Source organism: Lacerta agilis, chromosome 6 (assembly GCF_009819535.1).
Source record: "Lacerta agilis isolate rLacAgi1 chromosome 6, rLacAgi1.pri, whole genome shotgun sequence".
Taxonomy (NCBI): Eukaryota; Metazoa; Chordata; class Lepidosauria; order Squamata; family Lacertidae; genus Lacerta; species Lacerta agilis.
In genome coordinates this window covers 39,776,543-39,801,928 of record NC_046317.1, presented here as the reverse complement: position 1 = coordinate 39,801,928, position 25,386 = coordinate 39,776,543, and the positions used below count along the sequence as shown (strand labels likewise).

The 25,386-nt window shown below is 40.7% G+C and overlaps 1 protein-coding gene across 1 annotated transcript in view; it reads left to right on the top strand.

Moving 5' to 3' along the window:
- Positions 1-23,562, top strand: part of SCP2 (sterol carrier protein 2) — a 28,581-nt gene extending 5,019 nt beyond the window's left edge. The window contains exons 6-16 of the mRNA XM_033152113.1: positions 1,352-1,478; positions 2,265-2,328; positions 3,256-3,342; positions 4,309-4,459; positions 5,402-5,549; positions 8,948-9,055; positions 13,621-13,774; positions 17,498-17,591; positions 19,889-20,018; positions 21,401-21,480; positions 22,531-23,562. Of these exons, the coding sequence (XP_033008004.1) occupies positions 1,352-1,478; positions 2,265-2,328; positions 3,256-3,342; positions 4,309-4,459; positions 5,402-5,549; positions 8,948-9,055; positions 13,621-13,774; positions 17,498-17,591; positions 19,889-20,018; positions 21,401-21,480; positions 22,531-22,626 (1,239 nt within the window). The 3' untranslated portion in view covers positions 22,627-23,562. The remainder of the gene's footprint in view (positions 1-1,351; positions 1,479-2,264; positions 2,329-3,255; positions 3,343-4,308; positions 4,460-5,401; positions 5,550-8,947; positions 9,056-13,620; positions 13,775-17,497; positions 17,592-19,888; positions 20,019-21,400; positions 21,481-22,530) is intronic.
- The last annotated feature ends 1,824 nt before the right edge of the window (positions 23,563-25,386 follow it).

Sequence of the window (25,386 nt, the reverse complement as noted above, 5' to 3'; positions counted from 1 at the left end):
ATTTGCAAAACGAGAAGAAGAAGAAGAAGAAGAAGAAGAAGAAGAAGAAGAAGAAGAAGAAGAAAGTCTTGTCTATAATAATGTACCATCTACACAAGGCATTAAATAAAAAACATTTACTAGGAAACGAGGTTTCTCAGTATCCGTTTCCTTTTGGCACTGGGCACACTCAGTGTAGCAGAAGGAATACAGGATTTTCTCTGCTCTTGAAACTGAACGTAATTCTGCTTGTAACCTTCACCCCACCATTTACAGCTGTGAATGCTGTAGGCCCTGCTGAGTGGTGCTTTTGTGCTAGAAGGGCAGAATAGATTTTTAAAAATAAAACAAGTAAATATTGTAAGCTGCTCCCCCGAGTAGCTTTTTTTGTTACTTTGTAAAGTGCCATATTTCATGAAGGAACTTGACAGTCATGTCATAACTACTATTTAGAAACTCATTTACAAAGAGCATAACAAAGTATTGCATACAGTGGTTCTTAACAACATGTGGCAAAATGGGCTTGTGAGTAGTAATTCTTACTATTCTAATGTTCCTTCCTATAGCACTGCCCAATCTCAGAGCCTTCTCACCGATTTCTTCAGCCTTCTTCTCATTTTCTAACCATCCTTATATTCAAAGCCACAGCTTCCCACCCCCGTCAAACGTGTGTGATATCTACCATTTCCACAAAGCACATAGTTAAACAACGGAATTTGCTCCACAGGAGGTAGTGCTGACCAACAATTTGGATGACTTTAAGAGAGGTTTAGAGGAATTCATGGAGGATTGGACTATCAGTGGCTACTAGGCATGGTGTCTATGCTGTATCTCCACCGGTGAAGGCAATGTGCCTCTGAATACCAGTTGCTGGAAACCACAAGAGGGGAGAGTGATCTTGCACTCAGCTCCCGCTTGTGGACCTCCGATGAGCATCTGGTTAGCCACTGCGAGGATGTTGGACTAGATGGACCTTTGACCTGACCCAGAAGGGTGCTTTGTATGTGTGTGTAGTGAAACCTTTCATAAATTTGGTGCTCTATTCTTGAGGCGCATGCCATTTTTTAAAGCAGATTTTTGCTCCTAAGGTGTTCTTTTTAAAAGGGTGAAAATTATAAATAGAGGCCACTCTATAAACCCTGAGCTTGCAGGAAACTTGGGAAGTTTGGTTTGTAGTGTAGTCTCATGCGGCTTGGGTGGTCCCAATGTTTCAAGCAAATTGGTTCTGTACATTCAGAAGGAAGGCTTTGAAAACAATGCATTGAAAATGCTAGACAATGAGGGGGTTCTTGCAATATTTTCTCTCTCATGGGGGATCTTGGTGTACAGGTGCTGTGGTGTGAAAAATGTACAACTTGTCTTTTGGTTTCAGTTCAACGACAGGGTGAATCCCATAGACAAGCATATGGAAGTGATGCTAAGCAAATACGATCTCGCAGCAGCACCAGTTGCCCCACAGTTTTTTGGAAATGCTGGCAAAGAACACATGGAGAAATACGGTATTACTTATGTTTGTCAACTATATTACCATTGCAAGAAAACACATTCAATAACATCCTTCCTGTTTTAATTAATGATGTGTCGGGTGATTGTCTGAAGACCTGTGTGTAGAAATGATTGACTCCCAGAGCAGGTTGTTTTTGAGACTTTTAGCTCCCATCTGCACTATACATTTTAAGGAGTTTCATACCACTTTATACAGTCATAGCTTCCTCCCAAAGAATTATAGGAAGTGTAGTTTGTGACAGGTGCTGAGAGTTGTTAGGAGATTCATATCCCCCTCACAGAGATACAATTCTCAGAGTGGTTTAACAGTAAATCCTTCTAAGGGAACTCTGGGAATTGTAGCTCTCTGAGAGAATTAGGGGTCTTCTGACAACTCTCAGCATCCTTTAACAAACTTCAGTTCCCATAATGCTTTGGAGGAAGAAGACATGGCTGTTTAAAGTGGTATGATACTGCTTCAAATGTATAGTATGGTCTTCCCTCTTGCAAATCTTTTCCGGTGTCAATTTTTTCTTTGCTGCCTGCTATATCTTTTGCTTTTGTTCTGTTGGCTATTACATGCTTTTCATACAATATAGCTCCTGCAAATCTGTAACTGCTAAATTAAGCACCCTGTGAGCTAGAATTGAGTCAAAAGCAGCTTATGGTATAAGCAATTAATAGGAAGCTTTTATACTAGGTCTATGAACATTTTGAAGTATGGGGTTATAATTTATCTAAGTAATATTGTCCTCCCCTCCCCAGCTTTTTGACTGGTTTGTGTCTCTCTCTCTACTAAGGATCAAAAGAAGAACATTTCGCAAAAATTGCATGGAAGAATCATAAACATTCAACTAACAATCCGTAAGTACACTATTTGTGCAAAATTCTGGGGAGAACATAGATTTAGGGTTCCATCCAACTCATTTCTACCTGGAGTTAGCCACTAAAATTAATGGAGCTTAAGTAAGTCCTGTCCATTAATTTCATATAGTCTATTCCAAGTATCATGAATGTTAGGTAACAATACCAAGAAAAGATTTTGCATGATAGAAAAACATGAAACCTCAAAAGATTCCAGTTTTATAGACAGACCAATTATCTCCTCATCGCTGAAAAGCATATATTTAGGAAGTTTTGATGTATAAATGGCTATATCCCATTATAGCTAAGTTTCACAGCAGCAACAGCAGTTCAGACACCCTCCACCATCCCTGTATGCACCTCCAGCTGAGAGTGCCCTCTCACCACCTGCCAACTGTTATTGCTGTTGAGGGGAGAGGAAGCAGCAGCTCGTTTTTTGTGCTGAGATTCAGGTTGGATCTGCTGAACTACTACGACCTTCTGGAATGTGCAACTAAGGTCTAGATTCCAAGTGTGTTTTTTCCTTTACCTTTCCTATCATATCTCTTTTGACTGCAAGCCATAGAGTAGGGGCCATCTTATTTCTGATCTTGTAATGAGTTCCAGGAGCCTTTTTCTTCCCTGAAAAATACTTAAATGATGTAAAGAAGCAGTGGCACACAGAAAACAAGTGGCAGAGAAGAATTAACTCAGGTGGGCCATAACTTCCACGCATGGTTGGGTGTGCCTAGAGACTCTAGTATATGCATAATGTTATGTTGGACTAGGTGGACTTTGGTTTGATGTGCAAAGTAGTTCCTATGTTATCATGCTCTATTCACATAAGGCAGTTGTATTGTAAAATAAATTTTAAAAAGGTGCCAATTTCTCTGTTTTGATGAGTATTATATTAATTGAGATGGAATTTCCCCTTGTTTCCCCCCACAGGAATTCTCAGTTTCAAAAGGAGTACAGTTTAGACGAAGTGTTGCAGTCACGTAAAGTTTTTGATTTCTTAACAATACTACAGTGTTGGTAAGAATGGCATGCTAATAGTGTTGCAGCCCTCTCAACTTCTTAATTTTATTCTGCTAGTCTTATTTTTTAAAAAATACTTTTTCTCACAGTATCTAGCCATATATCAAAGTATGTGCTAGGTCTTCCTAAGGAAAAATATGTGATTCCTTCTATCCCTGTTCAGTTCTTTCTTTTGTTAAAGATTGCAGTGCTCTCAGGAGTAATATTTCTGAACTACCTATGATCTGTTAAACCGGAAATCCTGGAAATGGTACCTGGGACATTCTGTATTCAAGAAATGGGATTGATGGCCCATCTCCACGTGCCGTCCCTCAGGGCCTTATTCATACATTGCTTCTGTGTGTGGCATAAATGTATAGAGAGTGGAGCAGGACACACAGCAAGCCCTGCTCCTGATGGGGCATTTCTCTCTCTTCCCCACCTTACACCTGTGCATTGTGCACAATTGTGGCAGAGAAGAAAGCGTAATGTGTGAGCTCTTGCACCGGAGCCGCGTTTTAAGGCTGCAGCGAGCAAACAGCGGCGCGGCTCCAGTGACGGCTTACAGTGGTACCTCGCCAGACGAATTCGTCTTGCGAAAAAGAGCCATAGACGAATTCGTCTCGCGAGTCAACTAAAAACTCGCAAAACCCTTTCGTTTTGCGAGTTTTTTGTTGTGCGAGGCATTCGTCTTGCGGGGTACCACTGTATATTGATTTCAGTATGTCTCCTTGCAGTACGATTTGGTCGTCGACAAGCCCGATACTTTACCTTGTGTGGATGAAAGTGTGATCGCTTTTATGATCAGTTTGATCTTCAGAGTGATGCTGTTAATCTTCTTTGGACCAGTAACTGACTTATCTTTTGCTCTTAGCGGGTGATTAATTTTGCATTGTGAATTATAATTGCCCCTTCCCCCTTTTTTTGGATGTGAAATTCAATATATATTGATTAGGTGATTCTCAAACTCTGCATCTCTTTTAGCCCAACATCTGATGGGGCAGCAGCAGCAGTGCTGGCTAGTGAAGAGTTTGTGAGGAAGAATGGGTTGGAGTCGAGAGCCGTTGAAATTGTGGCCCAGGAGATGATGACTGATCTTCCAAGCACATTTGTAGAGAACAGCTGCATTAAAGCGGTAGGCTTGCTATTCTAACGTATGCAGTGGCACTTGCTTTCAGTCAATGTGTTCTGCATTTAAGGAGACTTAGAAGTGGCGAGAAAGGCGCTTGCAGCTGATGCACAGATAACGGTAGTCCTGGTAGCCACAAGGCACTTGCGTGTGATCTCTGCGGTAGTGGGTTGGTTGGTTGGCATCTGTCTGTCTTGAGAGACAATGAAGTGCGTCTCCGGGGGTTAAGTCAAACTGTTGCATTTGCAGCACCCAAGTGACCTCCCCCTAGTGCAAGCCTGAGCAGTGTGTAAGGAGGTCCTAGAAAACAAGACCCCTCTCTCGCCCTTGTTAATGTGGTCCAAAGGAAAGCAGAGTTCCACAGCAGGCATTGCTGGAAGGAGGTGTACAAGGTGCCATTCAACTGTCTTAGGGATTGCACTCCAGATTTGTGTAGGCTTTACTCCTTAGCTTTTTCTTCTGAAGATGTCCTGCAAGGCAGCAGAGCTTTAGGGTCAGAGTTTGCCTTTTCCTATGGCCTACCTTCCCAGGTTGACAAGCCCCATCTGCCTCTCACTTCCCTCTTCAGCATGTGCAGAAACCACCTTCTTGGACCCTCAGTTTGTCTCATCCGTTCAATCTACCCAAGCTTGTCTTTGCATGCAGGGGACGTTTCTAATTCACCGAGGGTTTGAGACCCACTGGCTAAAAATAATAGTTTATTTATTGCTACATTCATACCCCATCTTTCTGCCAAGGATCTTAATGTGGCACACATGGCTTTTGCAGCATCCCTTGATTGGAGAAATGTCTGGATACTGTATTTGTACAGGCAATTTATTTGTTACCAGTATTATAATGATAGGATATGTCCTGGATTTTCAGAATTTGCGAAGCAATAACTTTGACAGGAGTTGAGAGATTAAGAACTATTAGTTCAAATATAAGTCTGTTCTATTTTGTTAATAGGTTGGCTATGATATGACAAAGGAGGCTGCAAAAAGATGTTACTCAAAAGCAGGCCTGAAACCAGAAGATGTGGACGTGATAGAACTTCATGACTGTTTCTCTGCTAGTGAATTAATAACTTACGAAGCTCTGGGACTTTGTCCTGAAGGTATTCTTTAAATATTAACATTGGGCACAATCCAGCCTACAATTAAATTCACTTAAGTCCCCAGTTAACTCCTCAAAGCTGACTTCCGGAGGAAAGGTAAGCTGACAGAAGCATACAGCCTGAGGCCCTGCCCACATGCTTCCTGAAGTTGGGCTTATTTCTCTTTCTTACTGCCCCCCTACTACCACATGCAGGGTACAAAATAAAGGCAGTGCAATATCATTACTTGTTTACAGGGGTGTGTGTGTGTGTGTGTGTGTGTGTGTGTGTGTGTGATGTCCCCCATTAAGCTACAGTTTTAGAAAGGTTGAAGAGGGAATAGGTTCCATTGAGGGAACTCCTATTTCCCCCTCTACCTGCCTCCCGCCAAATTCAAGCAGTGTGCACCACTGTTAGAATTTTGGGCCTCACTGCAAAAGTATGGTTCAAATTGGGGAAGCTATAAAAGAGCAAAAGCTTTGTCAAAACAAACACTAAGGTAACCAAAGAAGGAAATTGAGAAGGAAATTGCCAAAGGTATAACATTATGTATTTCTTTAACAACATCAGGATGGGAAACTAGCTGAACTAAATTTCATCTCATTTTTCATTTCAATTCTTATTTGTATACTTCCCTTTTATATTGCTGTACACAAGGCTGCTGACATGCTGAAGAAACAACAAAATACACAAAAAAGATCACACATCTTAAAACAATCCTATTCAGTACAAGTAATACAAAATGTGACTTAAACAACGTACATCAAATAAAGCAATCCAAGTAAAGTCTCAAAATATCAACAAATAATAAGTAACCAGAAATTCACTCAATAATTGCAATAGATCATTACTAAATTATAATCCATAAAAATACCAGTGAAGTTGCAATATAGTACATTAAAAACCATGTAAGGTAAATTGAGTTAGTCGCCTCTGCCTTCGCTGTGGAAGACACTGGAAAGGTATGAACTGTTGTTGAGAGGGCAGTTTCACAAAAGAAAAACTGGTATTGTTCAGAACTGCCCCCGGAAGAACAACTAAACCCTCTGCAAAAAATAACAAACAGAAATAATTCAACACTCTGTAATGTGCAACAACCCACACCAACTATACAACCCCTCTGGTGGGGGGGGGGGAAAGCCTCCACTTTTTAAAATTGAGAGGGTCAGTATTTCTTAGTATGTGCAAAAGAGGGTTCTGAGGGCTCCATGATGCCCATTGGCAACTCAAAATATTATATAGATCCGAGAGAAACTTGATAGATTCTCGTGCATAAGGCTTCTTGGTCAACGTAGTAGTCATGGGATATGAGGACAGGTCCTGTTGTGAATAATGTGTAGCTTTAGCAATGGGGAGTTTTGAGCACTGGGCTTTTCTCCAGGGACTGTATTGAGACTAGGAAATTTTGCTTCTCTTAGTGTCTCATTTTTCCAGACTTAAATTTCCAGACTTAAATCCACATTTTGCTGCAATTAGCGACTTTTTTTAAATCCTCATTAAAATTCACCAGTATTTTAGTGCAAATTTCTCCTAGTAAACCCATTTTTCTATGCAGTTTTGACTACTGTAGATATATTTTTGCAGACGATTTCACTTAATATAATGCATTTTTGTGTTACTTTCACAGTACATTTTTATGCACGTTTTCCCTTTTTGTAGCAAATGTTGCTTGGCAAACTGCATAGCAAAATTAAGAGCTGTGAATTTCAAAAGATAGCTGTGCAGCAGTTTGCATATTGTTTTGGAAAGTGAGGATTCAATTGATGAGATTTTAAATGAGGCCTGAATCAAATTGCTCCCCCAACCCTAATTAGGACAAGTTCTATTTAACTTTTTAAAAAATGATCTGTAGTTCGCAATGGCCAGTCCTCTAGCTAAGCTTGCAGAGGACACCAAATGATTCAGGATAGAAAAATCCCAAACTCTCCAGACTTGGATGAATGGGCAACAACAACAAAAAAATACACCTTTGCAATTTATATGCACTATACTAGTATGGTGTTCAGAACAGAGTAGTGAATTTGGACTATGGAGACACGATTAGGCATAAACACACACCTGCCATTTGCAGAATTATTCCTGCCTGTCACGTTCAATATGACTTGCACATACTTAGGTCTATGGTCAATAATCCCTTATCGTTTACCAAAAGACAATTATGGATGTTATTGCTCTTCATGCCACTAGGGGGTTCATGGTCATAATAAAGGAGAACACTTGGAATCCAACAGAAAAGGCTATATAAGCATGATCTGCATCTATTTTTCTTAGCAAAGCTTCAAGTATCTTTTAGTCAGTGACTCATCAGTGGTTCCCCCCCCCCCTTTAAGTTGGGATGGTAGCATCCAATATGGCTCAGATACTTTCTATACTTATCAATACTGTATATAAACACCTCTCTTTTCCTATGTAGATGGTGAGTTATCTTAAAATGGTTGGCTTTGTAATCCTCTGCCAGCTATTAATCCTTTCTCCTAGCATTCTGTGGAGTATGTCAGTTTGGTCGTTTCAGTGTCTGCGAATTGTTGAGAAATGGCACTTCATTCAATGCACATGTCACTTTGTATTTTGGGTAGCTTGTTGATGATGTGGCATCTTGTATAGGAAATGCTAATCCCAGCCAAAGACCCTCAGTTTTGCATCCTTGACAAATGCCTTGTGATTGTTTTTCCCAGCGCAAAGCTGCTTTGGGAGTGGATCACCTGGAGCAGAGCCAATTTGGACTGGAGGGATGCTTAACCTTTTTCCTGCCTGTTGCTCCTCCGTCCCAGTTTTCTCCCTGCAGGGTTTTTAATTGTGACAGGCAGGCAAAGGGTTAGGAACTTTCCCAAAGCTTCTGCTTCTCAGAAAGGCTTCCATAGGCTTAGCTATAACATTTCTCGGAAATAATAGTTTTTGCTGGAAGAGATCAAGGTTTATTTCCAAGAAAAAACTTGGTGGCAGGATCACAGGGTATATGCTTCAAATTAAAGCCATTATGCCATAGTGCCTAATGAAGTCCTCTCATCCCCCCACTATTACATTGTATTAATTGCAAAAGTGCCAGATTTATTGAACTTAATGCAAACCTTTGTGCGTCCTAGGATTTTTCTTAATGCAAAAGAAACAAACAAACAAAAGGTGCATGAGAACAGTGAATTGAAGTGTGGCTTGACATCTGATCATATATGTTGGACAAGTTTATGTAAGAACATAAAACAAGCCTGCTGGATCAGACTAGTGGCCCATCCAGTTCAGCATCCTGTTCTCACAGTGGCTGACCAGATGCTTATGGGAAGCCTGCATGCTAAGACAGGAGCTCAACAACTTATATTGATGGGAGAGCCTTATAATCCTTTCAACTAGATAACATCTGCGTATACTTAGGGGATTTAATTTAAGATGCACGTATTATTAATCCCTCCCCCTCTCTCTTTTAGGAGGAGCTGGTGAGCTGATTGACCGAGGAGACAATACCTATGGTGGGAAATGGGTCATAAATCCAAGTGGTGGCTTGATTTCAAAAGGACACCCACTGGGTGCCACAGGTAACTCAATATAATCTTTTTATCTGATACTTTTAGTATTTGCATATGAGAAACATGTTTGTGTTTTTATTAGGCCACCTTTTATTTGGTTTAGAACAGTTGCCAATAACTACTGGATTTGCTGATCTGCCATTTTGACAAGGCTGAATTGCAGAGACTGTGTCGCCTGCCATAGGTATTCCAGAACTACAGTCCTATATTCTGTAACCTGGGAGTAAATCCCAGTGGGATTTCACTTGTGAGTAGGCATGGATCAAACTGCACTCTTAAAGCACAGGGCTGGTAAATCCCTCTTTGGGTAGAATCCAACATAATGCTAAGTGAAGATTCCATCAATGCAATGATTTCTGCTTCTCTAATGGAGTGTTCTTTCCCTCTCATCCCCAACCATCTGAAGCAGATTTGCAGAGGGGCACACTTTGAGGGCGAGGAAGTCCCTTGCACAAATGGAAATCCTTGCACTGATGAGAAGCAGTAATTGAATACAGTGGTACCTCGGGTTAAGAACTTAATTCGTTCTGGAGGTCCGTTCTTAACCTGAAACTGTTCCTAACCTGAGGTCCCACTTTAGCTAATGGGGCCTCCTGCTGCCGCCACTCCGCCAAAGCACGATTTCTGTTCTCATCCTGAAGCAAAGTTCTTAACCCGAGGCACTATTTCTGGGTTAGCGGAGTCTGTAACCTGAAGCATCTGTAACCCAAGGTACCACTCTACCAGCCTTTGTTTTCCCCTCTCCTGCATTCATGGGTACAAGCATCTGCTTCTAGTAGGCTAGGGAGGAGGCAGGTAGAGTGTCTTGCCCTGGCAATTTTTGGACCAGATGACCTCCCTTGGACTGGTGCTGAGCAGGCTTCTGAATTATTCAGGTTTGTTTCATGCCTTAACATTTCATACATTAGCATTAATCCTAACTGAGTGTCACTGAGAAATGCATCATAAGTCTCTTTCTGTCACAAGTCTACTCATGCAGTGGCAGTGGGGGGAAAAAACATTTCGCACATCCATGTTTGATGTGTTCATCCTAAACAGAGCCTGATCTGCTTGCCAAAATTTTAGCACTTCGAAGCTCTTGCAAACTCTTCATCAAAAATGTGGTGCTTCTTAGCAGATTCAAGCTGCCATTGTTTCAGGGAGAAAACCAGACATTGGCCCAACTAGTTCAGCATTGTCTACACTGACTGAGAAGTCCACAGCCGGTTTATTAGTAAAGCACAGCCCACAATAGGAACTCAAAATGAACTGAAACATTGCAGATAATTTGTGGCTTTTTGCATGAGTTTTGGCACAATGCTGATGTTTCTCCGGTTACCATCCTATTCACCCTATTTCTGGACATCATTGATGGATAAAGTTGTGCTTATTCTAGAGTTAATCCCGTTTTAAAGATTGCTGTAAGATGTGATTTGATTTTGTCTTGGATAAACTCTCAAGACTTGGGACTCCTATGGATTTAACTTAGTTTACCATTTCTTCCACCATTTCATTTTTGGCATATTTTTGCAGCCATGAGCCCTGTGGAAAGTTGTTCCTCAGGGTGGCTCACCAGGCACCAACACTGACATCCTTTTGGCCACAGGCAAATATATTTCTCTTTCCCCAGGCATTTGAGTACGTTATATTTTTATTCACAGCGGTTGGTGTGGTATATATCCATCCTTTTGAGGGCTGTCTCTTGTGGTTAGGCCTGAGATAGAAGGGTTGTTGTTATGGCCTGATTACTGTGCTTTGCTTTTAATTAACTTGTTTTTCATATATTGCATATTTTTCTATTATTTGTAAGTTACTTTGAGACAGTGGTGTAAAGTGACTAACAACCTTAAACAGTGATAATAAAAATTGTAAAAATAATACTGGAAGCTTTTTTTAAGAAAGCCAAGTTCTTAAAATTTAATAGGAACTTGTAGAAATGTCATATTTTGATCCCCTCACCATTACTACAATAATTTAAATTTGGACATGGATTCTTTGGACTCTTGTGCTATAGTAGATTGCTGTCTACCTCAGTAAGCAATGCGGCCCTCTAATTTACTATCTGTTCTTTCAAAAGTGGTGGCAGGAATTTATCAGTTAATTTATCAGCCCTTTAAAATATTGAACCGTACATTTGAACTAGTTCATTAGCTTCATTATGATCTCTGGCATGCAACATTTTTTTCTGTGCATCCTTACTGGGCCTCCTTGTAATCTGAACATTGAGAGCTAGAGTGTTAAGGGTGTCAAGGATTCTGCTGGTTTGCAGAAAGTTGGACTTCAGCCATGCAGTTCTGTGCAAACAAGGGTTCGACAGAAGTTGCATGATTGTTTGGGCTGACTTCAGCATTGATCCTGGACAGAGATCAACCTTTGGTCAGAGTGATGCAATCTCCTGTGCTGTAGAAACTTTGTCACTCCACAGCTTTTTAGTGCTTAGTCTGTGTGCAGGAGGTGATCTTCCTCCACCTTCTTGATGTAATTATGGTTTGGTTTCTAGTATTTATAGTAGAGATCCTCCACTATAGATGTTGCTGGATCCCAACTCTCATGGGAGTTGAAGTCCACTAACATCTGGAGGGCCACAGGTTTCCTATTCCTGATGTTCTAGAAAGAGATCACATCCTGGCCAGGAATAGAGCTGGATGTCTTCAGGAAGTGATGGCCTAGTTCAGTGTTTTTCAACCACTGTTCCGTGGCACACTAGTGTGCCGCGAGATGTTGCCTGGTGTGCCGTGGGGAAAATTGAAAAATTACTTTGTATATAGTCAATATAGGCACAGAGTTAAATTTTTAAACATTTTCTAATGGTGGTGTGCCTCGAGATTTTTTTCATGAAACAAGTGTGCCTTTGCCCAAAAAAGGTTGAAAAACACTGGCCTAGTTTGTGAGCTACTATGAGAAGGCAGACTTGCTTTGGGTGTTCTAATAACTGCATTCTGGCTCCATGGGTGGTTTTTGGAAGGCAGTTATTTTATTTCCTCATCCATCTTGGGTGAGATGACTATTACATCCTGCAAGGTGAATTTGAAAAGCTCTGGACTGACATTGGTGTAGCCTTGACTCTCTTAATGTGACACAGTCAGAATAGCAGTTAGGAGGGTTAGAAAGGCTATCTGTGACACGTAGGAGGACTCTAAATGGACTGCACATATCCTGGACTTAGATCAAATTCAAGTCTTTACAGAAGGAAGTTTAAATGGGAAAATATATTGCAGCGCTATTAACTGTGAAGGGGAGTACATGTTCAAATGGCCAGGTTTTCCTGCCATTAGCAATTGATGGTGCCGTGTGTGTTTTGCCATATTAATAAATGGCCCTTGGCTTGATTGACACTTCATTATTGGAGTGCTTATTGGCAGGGTCCGTGCCAGGTGTTGGCATGGCTGAGCACTTGGAAAGGCCCACACTTCTGCAAGGGGGTCTGTAGCCAAGAGTCCCTGCTGCTGCTTCCTCCCACCCTTGTTGTAGCCCAGGGCAGGCAAGTGAATGAAGTATGGCAGTGAAGAGAAGGAGCTGCTGCACTCCCTGCTGACACACCCACCAGTTTTCTTCCTAACAAATGACCAGGCAGCATTGGTGAGGGGTTGCAACAGGTGCCGGTAAGGAGGAAAGAGATGCAATGGGTGTATCATATCTGAGGTTCCTGGACCACCACATCCCATTGCCAAGTTTCATTTATCCCTAAGTAGCTGAAATGCGAGTGACAGATCTATTGTTTGCAGCAAGGGTGGCTAAACTGTGGTGGCCCTCCTGGGCATGCCAGATTCCAGGGTAGCCAGTGCTCAGGGGTAGTGGAAGTTGCCGTTCAACTATATATCTTGAGGACTACAAGCTTTGGAATTAATTTGTCTAAGAATCCAACCTAAGGAGACTGATAGGATGTCTTAGGAAAACAATGTACAGTATTAGCTAAGTTATATTCACTAGAGTTGCCTCGGTGTTATGAAAAATGCTTTCTAAAGAATACCTCAACTCCAAGCCTGCTGTGAGTCAGAAGGCTTGCCTTCTGAGGAAAACTTTTAGAGGAAACTTTAAGCCATACATAGGCTTTGTTCAGAGTCTGTTTTTTCATTGGTGGTGATGTGATTTTTATTATGCTTTCTTTTGTGGTTGTGTGTCTGAAATAAGCTGTTCTGAAATATGTGGCAGGAAGAGGCATCTATCTTAAAATTTTGAAGTTACTAAAAGCTTGTTATGTTTGGAGCATTTTCTAACACTTCCATCTGATGCACATTTAAGCTAGGAGTGAAGCTCATTGAACAAAGTGGAGCTTACTTCTGAATAAACATGTACAGGCTTGGCCTTGAGCTCCAATATTTTAATAAACAGGAAAAATATACTACGATCCAGCCTCACATGAAATTTGGGACGGCATTTTGTTTCCCAGTCACTCGGTATACAGTATATTGAAACATTTACTGTTTAAAGGCTCGTGTTAATAGCTGTTGTTTTAATGTATCTTCTAAGCATAAAGGATTCATTCTGATTGCTCAAACATTTGACCCACTTCCTTGTGCTTCCTTTCGGCTGGGCGTAATGAAACAGCATGATAAATACAGCTTGATCTACATTCTCTGCATTTGATGCATTAGGTCTGGCTCAGTGTGCTGAACTCTGCTGGCAGCTAAGAGGAGAAGCCGGAAAGAGGCAGGTTCCCTGTGCAAAGGTTGCTTTGCAGCATAACTTGGGCCTTGGAGGTGCTGTAGTCATAACTCTGTACAGAATGGGCTTTCCTGAGGCTGCAAGGTGAGCTTTTAATTTTTGTGTGTGTGCACCCTCTTTTCCAGACGTATTATTTGTAATCTTACTCATCTTATCTCATTTACTTTGAATATAGAATCATATCCAGACAACTGCCACACAGAACTAAATCATTTGAAATCCCATGTCCTGTTGCATGATCTTTGTGGCTTATTTCTGCATATGTGTCCTGCTTTAATACCAAATTAAACAAGGAGAAAGTTGGGGGTCCTTTTGTTTCTTTATAGCAGGCAGGATATTGCTTGTAAATATAAATCTGTTTCTCAGCATTTTATTTTTTTAGGGCTAGCTACTCTGGTTTCTTCAGCCACTGGAAACTTTAATTGTGGTTTTGGTTATGGATAGAATTGCTGTGTCTTAATCATGTTCTCTGAAGTCTGGTTCCATGTTAAAACAAGAAGACAAAAACTTAAAAAAAGTAAACAACAGTTAAAGGAATGTGCAGAATTGGCAGTTTCAAAACGATTTAGAAAACTAAAAACAGGCAATGGAGACAAGGGCTATAAACTGTGCGTGCTTTTTTTTTTAAAGTCTCAATACTTCTGCATACATAGTAAGGAAATTGACTTAGAAATTACTCACACTTCACTGCCTGTGGGTTTCTATTTTATTTGGCTGCTGAGAAGATTCAAATAACATCCTAAAGGTTCCACATTAAAAAGCCATTAAAATTAGATTGCAGAAAAAATACCCAAGCTTAATAAATTCTTTTGTATATTTTCTTGCTGATAGTGAAGCAAGTCACAGGTGTTTGTCGCGTACTTTTACACTGCAACCTGGATGCTGCAATGGACAGCTTTCACCTCCCCCTCTCCCAGTAAAATATGCATTTCCCCCACATAGCTTAAGAGAAGATTCAAAATGTGTTGACAAAGGCTGTTCAAAGATCCCTTCTGAAGGGTTTCTCCTAACCTTGGAAGTTCTTTGCTCATGCAAAGTACCCTCTTGATGTACCCTGACCTTTACAAATAGGTTTTGTCTGCTTGTGGTCAGACCATGAGGAAATCCCAGAAGTGGAAATCCCAGATTTTCCTCCTCCTGTATTCCAACTTGGGTTTTGTGGAGATTCAGTGGGATCTTGGAAATGTTTTTCAAGTTAAGCCGTTTAGAGTAGGGAGAGCCACCTACTCTAGAAGATAAACATCTTTAGAGACGTTTAATTCATATGAGCAAGAGTAAGAAACACTGATTGATTGCTATCAAATTAATGAAAGGTTTCTTAGAGTGGAGGCTGTTTGGGTTTGGCTGTTTCAGGGTTGGAAAGCCCTTACCTGTGGGAGTAATTGCCACTTTTCAGCTGGCCTCTCCTAAGGACTCACATTTGCACCTTTGTACACACTGCACACTCACGTGCACATTCATGCATGCCTGCAGTCTGCTCTCCATTTTCATCTATAGATCCCTCGCTTTCAAAACTGGTTTTAACAATACAGTGCTCATAACATTGGATTTGCAGGCTTTCGTTCCACAGAAGTGCTTTGCTGCTTTGCATTTTAGAGCAGAGGAACTTGCTCTTCAGCCCTCTGAAATGTTATTGCTGGAATCTATGCTAATAATTCTCTTTATTGATTCACAAATGCTTCTCTTTTATGGCACAAATGCTGGAAGACATGTTGTAATATAGGCTTGGCTGCTCAATAGTTCATAGCAGGCTGCCCGAACTGGCCTGTGATACAAAAAAAGTTCTTTTGATGCCCTATAATTTGTTTGTTTAGAAAACTTAAACTCCACCCTTCTAATACGTTTGCATTTCCCACCTTAACAACAATTAAAAAGAAAAACAATTCATTAAAATAAACAAAACAGCTTAGAAATTGAACCAAACGTAGCAGATAAAAACATTCCAAAATGAGGGTTTATGGTAAATAAACAAATCTACCAGAAATCTCCTTACTTCAACTTCGTTTTAATTTTAAAACGACACTTGACCATCTAAGGTATTCCACAATCTGGGCGATCAGCTACCAAGGTCTACTGGAAAAGCAAGCATGGAAGGGTTAAAAGAATGGATGGGGAGCAGTTATAAGTTGGGACTTGAAACCCAAAGATGTAGCATAGTGCCAGGATATTTCTTTGAAAGGTATGACGAAAACACTGAAAAGGTTAACCTATACATATAATGATGGTCACAGACTTGTGATGGCTTTAAAAGAGGAGGAGGACAAACAGGTCCTGTTTTTAGGCTTCCCATGGGCATCTTTTTGGCCACTGAGAGATCAGGATCGGGCCATTAGCCTGATCTATCATGGCTGCTTTATGTTTTGAGGCCACTATCTCCATGAGTAATTTTCTGGATATTAAGTAGTCCTGGGAACATATAACTGCTGGAGTCTTTTCATCATATCACAATATATGGTGTTTCTCATAAACCTTTAAACGTTTGATTCATTTACATTATTTCCCAACATATATAATGCAGTCTATCCTAAGTTCTTGATATATTTCCCAAGGGCTTAGGGTAGATTGCATTTTCTCATCACAGCAATCCACTGAGGAAGATGAGGCTCAGAGACAGTGATTTGCCAAATGTGAATTTCAGACATGTAAATCGAGTGCTTTTTCAGAAGATAAAATCAGTTAGATTTTGCTTGTATTGTAGCTGCCTCTGGCTATCTAATTGCAAAATCATGTTGTTAGATCTTCCCTGATTATGCAGCTTGGTTATGCAACTGAAGCTGGGAGTTAATAGCGGGTAATTAGGTGAGAGGTGACTTTGTTGCAGAGTTTCATTGTACACTTGCCATAATTATTGTTTACTGTTAAAGTTACTGTGCTGAGATTGATTACTTCTAGTAATTAGTCTAATCAATATAGAAAATGGGATTTTGCTTATGTGATATGACCAGACAAAATTGTGTGTCCCCACACCAAATATTGGTATGTTGTTTTTTTTCTTCAAAAAAGCAAAATACTCGTATTAGGGTGAAAGGAATATGCAAAATGCCTCTCTCATCTGTGTTTCTAGTGAGTGCAAGGGCAAGCACTAGAGAAATATCTCCCCATCCTTCTGAATTACAAGGATGATTGAAGCTCAGTTCCTTTTAATGTTCTGTTTTCCTCTGTGGGATTGCGGAGGGCTTTCAAAAACCCCAGCAGAATTTGATGGTGTGGCCCTTATTTGTTTGCATGTGGGCAATATTTGGAAAAATATAAGTGGACTCATGGTTGCCCCCTTACCACCTTTCTTAAAAGGTAAAGATACCCCTGACTGTTAGGTCCGGCCGTGGACAATTCTGGGGTTGCAGCGCTCATCTCGCTCTATAGGCCGAGGGAGCCGGTGTTTGTCCGCAAACAGCTTCCGGGTCATGTGGTCAGCATGACTAAGCTGCTTCTGGCGAACCAGAGCAGTGCACGGAAACACCATTTACCTTCCTGCCGGAGCGGTACCTGTTTATCTACTTGCACTTGACGTGCTTTTGATTTGCTAGGTGGGCAGGAGCTGGGACCGAACAACGGAAACTCACCCCCGTCGCGGGGATTCAAACTGCCGACCTTCCGATCGGCAAGCCCGAGGCTCAGTGGTTCTTAGGTCATGTTAATTGTCTACCCACCTTATCACAGAGACATCTATGGTTCTTCAGTTTGAAATAATTGAAAGAGATGACATTCCCATGCTTACACATGGGTACACAAAATACACTTTGGGGTGTGCGCTACAGTCACTCAGGTGAGCTTAACAAATCTTTATGTGACTTTCTCCCATTTCAGGAATAGGCAAATCCAAGCTATTCCCACCAGGGCAGCTGTGGATGGGTTTAAGGCAGATTTTGTCTTCAAAGAAATTGAAAAGAAACTTCAGGAGGTATGTAAAATAACATGTTTGTGGAATAATTTTGCAAAGTTGCAGTTCATGTTTTGGCAAAGGATTAATGGTAAAACATGCAAACAATTACTTTCCTTGAAACAAACTTGTTTGCCAATTATTGTTCCGGTTAGAAGTCAAATTAATAGTCAAGTTGAATATTTTTATTTCCAATGATTCCTTGCCCCCTTACCCGCAAAAAAGAGTGTTGTCCAAAGCAGGGCACAATTCTGTCCTAAGAGAACAACATAGTAATCTTGTATTTAGTTAGATAATAGCTGACTGAGGCCTCTGACGTACAACTTGAACTTTACAGCTTTTTTAAAAAATTCAGCTGTCACAACTTCTGCAATAGCAGGCATCATGCTAAAACAACCCTTTGTGGGAATGAGTGCCACTTATCAATTCTGAAAGTATAAGTTTGGGAGGTATGGGAATTGGGTTATATGTGGAGAATTCAACTTTTGACATGGGAGGGGCCCCACATACAAGCATTTAGCCTACCCCTGGAGGCAGCGTCTCTACACACACACATCTACAAAGAATCCCTCCTATTTTGCATATGCACATCCTGCTGCCAAGAGAAGTATTTGACATGCTTGCATAGCTGCTGGATCCAGCACCCCACCTACCTACAGGCTATATGAAAGGCAGACTCCACCATGCACAAGAGTTGGGAGAATGACTGAGGGTAAGCAGTGTCCTCTGGCAGGCATTATGGGTTTACATAAAACCATTCTTCACATTCTTATCTATTATCTCTATTGTACTTTCCCCTCAGAGGTTAAGCTTGCAAAATGCTATGTCAGGTATTTTGTCCATTATCAACTGACCCTAGCAAATGGTTGCTTTGCAGATGGTAGTGAAGTTTCTCGTGGGTTCTCTAAGTTAGATTTCTCAAACTCTAGTTAAAATTCCAATCCCAAGGCAGCAGCTTTATATAATGGTGGAGTCATTTCTGTATCCGTAGCTCAGTTGCTTACACCAGCCAGGGTGGAAGGAGAGAGGGCAGACAAATGCTACCAGCCCTAAAGCTGGTGCCATGAATGCGTCTGATACCATCGTGCGATGATGGCAGTGGGGCAAATTCGGATCCAGCAGATCTCAGGCTGGCTCAGCCTCTCCCCTGGGGCAAAGGGGGTTTGGATTGCAGCCTCAGCATGTCAGCAGCAATTCAAACTTAATTTCAGAGAGTTTGGATGCTATGCTTTTTGTTCAAGCTCGGAACTACCCCCCCCCCCCAATAGCATATAAAAGGAAACAAGTATTAAGAGACCCCTGTGCTAAATTTCTCTTATACTTAATTTCCACTGGTTTTGTAAGATAAGCCCAACATTTAAAGCACCACTTTGCATTGAAAAATGCTTTAAAACACTGGCCTCAAGTTGCTGGCATGTGTCAGTGTTTCCCTAGTTAATTTTCCAATTTATCTGGGGTATGCCAGCAATCTGATATGAACAGCTTGGGGGAAAGATTACATGGATTTTCCTAGGCTTAGAATTCAAATACTGGGGAAAGCCTGCAATTTTTCCAATAGTAGAAGGAGGGGAAAACACTCAATAAGCAATGTATGTAATGCTGTTTTTCAAACTTGGCACTTGATAGAGCTCGTATAGATTGCTTACATCATCACTCTGCATATCAAAAACCTGTAACGAAGAAGAAGGGTTCTAAACCAACCTTCTCCGCTTGCATTCTCTGCCTTCATTGATTTAGCCTTATTTTTGGCTGAGCATGAAATCTGGAGTTGGGAAATTAAGCAAAATAAATTGCTACCTGAGTGGTTTAGTAAATCCTGTTACATTCCATGGGGCTTGCTTCCTGGTCTAGGAGTAGCCCATGTGGTGCTTTCCAGATGTTGGACTGCAAATGTGATCATCTTTGACTATTGGCCATGCTGTCCGGGGCTGATGGGAGTTGTAGTCCGACAACATCTGGAGGGCCCCATTTTGCCTACCACTGCACTCGAAATCTGCAGGGGGTTGCACTGTCCGCCCGCATTCCCTGCTGAGGTTTTGTTTTTGAGGGGGAGGTGGGGCTAACAGCATCTCTGAAACAAGGCTTTTCAGGAGGCTTCCGTGGTACAGCATGCAGGGGGTGGGGGGGTGGGACTAGGCTGCAGTTCAAGGACACAGAAACAAAAGTCATTCTGGGCCCTGCAAACCATAAAAGAGCACATGGGGCAGTCCAAGCATGCAAACATTTAGCATGGTGTGGAAATACTTGATGCATTCTGTAAGTTGAAAATGCTGTTGGTTTTTGGTCTGTGATATATTATTGTTTCACGCTGATTGCAGGAAGGGGAACAGTATGTCAAGAAAATTGGTGGTATATTTGCCTTCAAAGTAAAAGAGGGTCCTGGAGGTAAAGAAGCAACTTGGGTAGTTGATGTGAAAAATGGTAAAGGCTGTGTGGATTTCGACTCAGGTCAGTACTGCTTTTGCAACCGCAAAATATTAATATTTTATTGCAATGTAAGGTAATACCACTTTAAGTACTGTAGGTTTGGTTGCAAAATATGAATGTATTTAATTAAAGAGTGGCAAGTGAGTAACAGCTGTATATTAATTGTGCAAAAAATAATCATTTGGAAAGAGCCAGTACTGCTGTAGAGAAAGAATATGTACTGCATTTTTTTCCATTGGACTTTGGATTGGGCTCCATTTATCAGGTGAAGATAAATGGCGGCTTGCCCTTGGACATAGATCAGTTGCATTGCTCGAAAATGACATTGGCAAGATAGCATCTGTTCAAAGAACTCTCTGCAATCCATAAATGTTTATGCAATACATGTGGTTAAAGAGCAGCAGTATTAAGAACAAGGTCTGCCTATTCTATTAAATACCAGTAAGGCTGCATTCTATGTACACTTAACTAGGAAATTAATTGCATTTTGCAATCATGGAATGCTGTGGAGGATAGTGCTGTTAAACTAGTCATGGAAAGGTTTGAAGCGCATTCTGGTTACTGCTGCAGATGAAATTGATATTGACACTCCTATCTCCACAGCAGTGCAAGATTTCAGGGGTTTCCAGGCACTTACCCCAGGGCCCATTTCCCCTTTGGTCTTTATGTTATATGGTTTATTTACACATCTATACAACTTAGTCTAGATTGTGGGGAAACAGCACTTTCACATCCCAAAGAGGTCCTGTTCCTCCCATTGCTGCAGCCTTGTATTCCAAGAAGCTCCAACCATCATTCAGTCAAACCTTGATTAATTAAAACTTTCTGAACCCAAGAATTATGGGTGACTGGCATCCACAAACTCTGGCACCCAGAACCTATAACAATGTAATGGTTTAGACCCAGAGTGTCCCTTCAGCAAGCTCCTTCTGTTCACAGGTGAGACAGATCCTACAGAGGCTTAATAAGACCAAAGCCAGTTGAGTTTTGCATCCTATTTTCCACTGTGGCCAACCAGATGCCCATGAAAAGCTCACAAGCAGGACGTAAGGGCTTTTCAGAGCAGTTTTTCAGGATACACAGGTGTCTGCAGGGGAGTGGAGAAATATGAAAGAATTGCATTTTTCTCCCTCCTCACTTCCTCCGACAGGAGGGTCCCGTGAGTGGAGTTTCTGGATCCAAGTCAATGACAATATTTAAATGAGCTGAATTTTACAACTTGGCTTCTATGGCTATGAATTGGCAGTATCAGCAATGTATGAAGCAAAGAGTGACTTCCTTGATAAGGGCAGTGGATCTGCATTAAGGTTTCTCTGTTAGAAAGCAAAACACCCTTAATATAGTCCTTTTAAAAAAAGTTTTCCTGACCATTTTGTTTCAAGTCATCTGTCCGCTTTTTACAGATAAGAAAGCTGACTGCACAATTACAATGGCTGACTCTGATTTGCTGGCTCTGATGACTGGCAAGATGAATCCACAGACAGTAAGTGAAATTCAGAGGAAGTGCTATTATCCTTTGAGTTTAATTGTTCTACAAGCTTATTTTATAGCAGAAAACTAATGAGAACAACCTGTGTTCCTTTTCCTCCCAAGTTCTTTAGACTAAATGATGGTTGACTTAATTCACCACCTGTTCACATCAGAATTGCTGCAGATGGGCAAACACAGGGTATTTTCATTAAAAGTATTTCCAAAGCATTTGGCAAAGTACTTAGCTGGCAGTCATTTTTGTGCAGATGGAAATGTTCCTTTTTGAAAAGGCTTTTTTATTATTAGTTGGCTTGATTTACAACATTGTTTCTTCAGTATGAACAAACAGAAAATTCTCCTGAGGTTACTAATGCCAGTGATAGAACTCTGTGTGATTTCTGTCCAATAATGAAAACTGGTGGCAGCCAACATGGTGCCCTCTAGATCTTGGTGGACATAAGTCCTATCTTCCATGATTATGCTGGCTGGGGCTGATGGGAGTTGGAGTCCAGCAACACCTGGAGGGCACCACATTGGCCATTTTGGACAGTGCAAGCTTCCGTCAGGTGTAGACAAACTAGCAACTTTTTCTCATTGGCTGCATATACACCTCATGGTAAGCCAAGTTTTGTTTGTGGGTTACTGATTGTGATTTGTTTTGGAGAAGCAAACCATGAGCACTGGTTTGCATGTCACAGTTGGCCAAGGCCTGTAACTTCTGCAATTCAACAGTGTTCCATAGTGCACCACTAGTTCACAGTAAGGGCATTGTTTATGTTCTACAATGACATGCAGAAGGGGCCGCTGTGTATCTCAAAGTCATGTGGTCATCATAGATGAGTAATCTATATGCATTTCTGTATGTATCTGATCTTTTTCTCCTTTTTCATATATCTCTGGAAAGTTTTGCATGCATTTAGAGAAGGCAATCTAAAAATTTAAATATTTTATGGCAGTCTCTCAAATTACTTGGATTTGAACTTGGAAGAAGTGATCCAAGGAGGAAAAATAAGAAGCATTTACTTGGGAAATGTAATTCAATCTCTTTTTAAATTTCTTCTAGGCTTTCTTTCAAGGCAAATTGAAGATTTCTGGGAACATGGGCATGGCTATGAAGCTACAGAACCTACAGCTTCAACCAGTCAAAGCTAAACTTTGAGCGACCAAATTCAAGATGCAATTTAGATGTGAACAATGTGTTTAATATATATATATATATAAACTAAGCAGGAACTAGATGTTGGAAGTAGCAGGGACAGGTTTTCTGAATAGGTGTGATCAACTCTAGCTCTCCTGAGGCCTCTGTTCAATGGAAATTTTGGCACCGTGTTCCATAAATCAGCCTAAACTATCGCAAAGTGAATAAAATTTTAGTGGTTGGCATAGCCTTAGACTGTTTATAATGGTTAACACCGGCATGATCTATAACAAGCCCTGATTTTATCTCACCTGAAACCTTTTTAAAAATTTAAATCTAAATCAAGGGATCAGCCTCCCGTAAATTCTTGTGAAGTTTAAAAAGTAGGATGAGTGATGGAGAATACTACCTGTTTGGCAAAAAAAAATCTTAAACAATTTCATTTGTATCTTAAGAATACTTCCATAGCAGCTTAAAGAAATACTTTTTTACTTTGGCTGGGATCCAGAGAACTATTTCAGGTAGGCCCTGGGGCTGGACATACTCAAGTGAGGTCCTTTATTTATTTCTTTGAGTAACAGGCACACACACATGCCTGGCATACAGACTGCTTTTGAAATACTACCTGGTTTCGAAGGTGGTGTTATTGTGGGTGAATGCTGGAGAAACAGAACTCCAAAGCTCCCATAGGTAAGGAGAACTAGTTATATTGATTTATTTGGATCCTAGCCTTCATTGAATAGAATTTCCAAATTCCCATTTGAAAGGTTGTTTTATCATATTGGAAAATCAGATGGTTCGCATTAATTGCAATAACATTTAATTGTAGTGCTTTCTCCGTAACATATGCTTACAAGGGTAAAGGGTAGCACTTTTTAAGCACTTGTTTGGTTTTAACTGTGCTATACAGAGTTCTGGAAACTGATGATTCTTTAATAAATTCATATATAAATACTATTCATTTTTAAGTCATTCTGTTTGGCAGTAATGTGTTCTGATCTGAAAGTTTCCATACAAAATTTAAATCGATTCTTCACTTTGAGCTGGGTTTTTTTTGGCTATTTTTATTTGATTATAACAGAGTGCACAGTACGGTACAAAGAAGTTGCATGGTTAAGATCAGATGACACTGGAATGTATGCAACATTTGGTTCAACAGACTGTTACTTTCATGTTAGCATGGAAAGCTACTGCAGTGCTTTGTACATTATGCAGGCCTCTGTGTTACAGTTCATGGAGTAGGCTGTTCAAAACTGAAACTGCAATGTAGGCCAGTGAAACGAGTTGTTTCCCCTTTTGTTCTGCTCTAAACAGCAGCCCAGGGTCAGAAGTCAAATGCGTCTCTTAAATGTTATTCCACATTGAAATACCTCTGGAATCCCTAAGCATTTCTACATTCTGTGGTTTAGTAATCCTCTTGCCAGAAACATTTCCCTGCTGCTGCTCTGACAGGTGTGATGTGTATATATATCCTTTTATTTTAAACGACATTGTGTTGTATAATTATAAGAATCTTGGAAAAAGAGAAACTGTACTCAGTAGTAGACTATATATTATGGTAAATTGGAAACAGATGTGTATAAACAGAATATTTGAGCATCCTGTTCCAGCAGAAAAATACCTGTCTTCGTGTTAGGTAGAGAATGTAATGGACTCAGGAACCAGCTGTTTAGCATAGTTTAAATTGTATTTTTAGGCACCTGATAGCCATGTTCCATCTAAAGACACATGAAATTGAGACCAGGAAATGATTGAGTCTCCTCCTCTGTAATTTAATGGAAACATAATCCATATATTATGATTCAGGTATCTGTGTAGAACTTGGTGTGAAGCAACAGTAAGACCATGGCTTGGGATGCTGCTTAATGCATCACAGAACTAGGATGGCCACTTTTCTTAGGTTAAATTTGACCACACATTTTTTACCCTGGTAAATATCGATGCTGTCCTTATACCAACTGAAGTCGGATTCACACGAAGTTTGTGCCTCACATCTTTATTTCACTTTCTAGCCTCCTAAAATGATGATAATGATGGGAACCCAACAGGTTGAAGTTCATGTGAATCTAAGCACAAGCTTCAGGTTTCAAGCCAAAATTTTAAGCTAACAAAAGATCATTTTGATAATAATTTAACTTATAATTCAGTGCAGCCTGGTCCTGCTTGGATTTTCTATTATGCTCTGGTGGAATTAAAATTTGCTTAACTTCATATCCCCTTTAAATTACTATGAGAGAAAATTGAATACATGGGTATTATCAGCATAATTCTAAATTCTTTTAAAAAAATACAACTGTACCCTACCCTTTAGCATAGCTGCTTCCACACAGCCAGCAAAGTACTAAAACATTAGTATTAATTTGCATCCTCGGGTGTCTTCCCTATAAAGAGTGGTGTGAAACAGGGCTATGTTCTCACCTCAACTCTTTGTTAGGTTCTTCTCCATGTTGCTCTCCTATGCCTTCAGCTTGACTGAAGACGATGTGTACCTCTATTCTGTTCAACCTGGCATGTCTCCATGCCAAGACAAAAGTGTGGCGGGTTCTTGTCCAAGAGATGTTTGCAGATGATGCAGCCTTGACAGAAGGAAGCTCCGAGGAAGCACTTTAGAGACGCATCACCCTTTTTGCCCAAGCCTGCATGGAGTTCAGCCTCACCATCAGCCTGACAAAGATGAACATTCTGGGTCAGGATGTCACCAGCACTCCATGCATCATCACGGGTGACCACATGCTTGGGATTCTGTTGGCCTGGGCTCCACCATAACCAGCAACCTCTCCA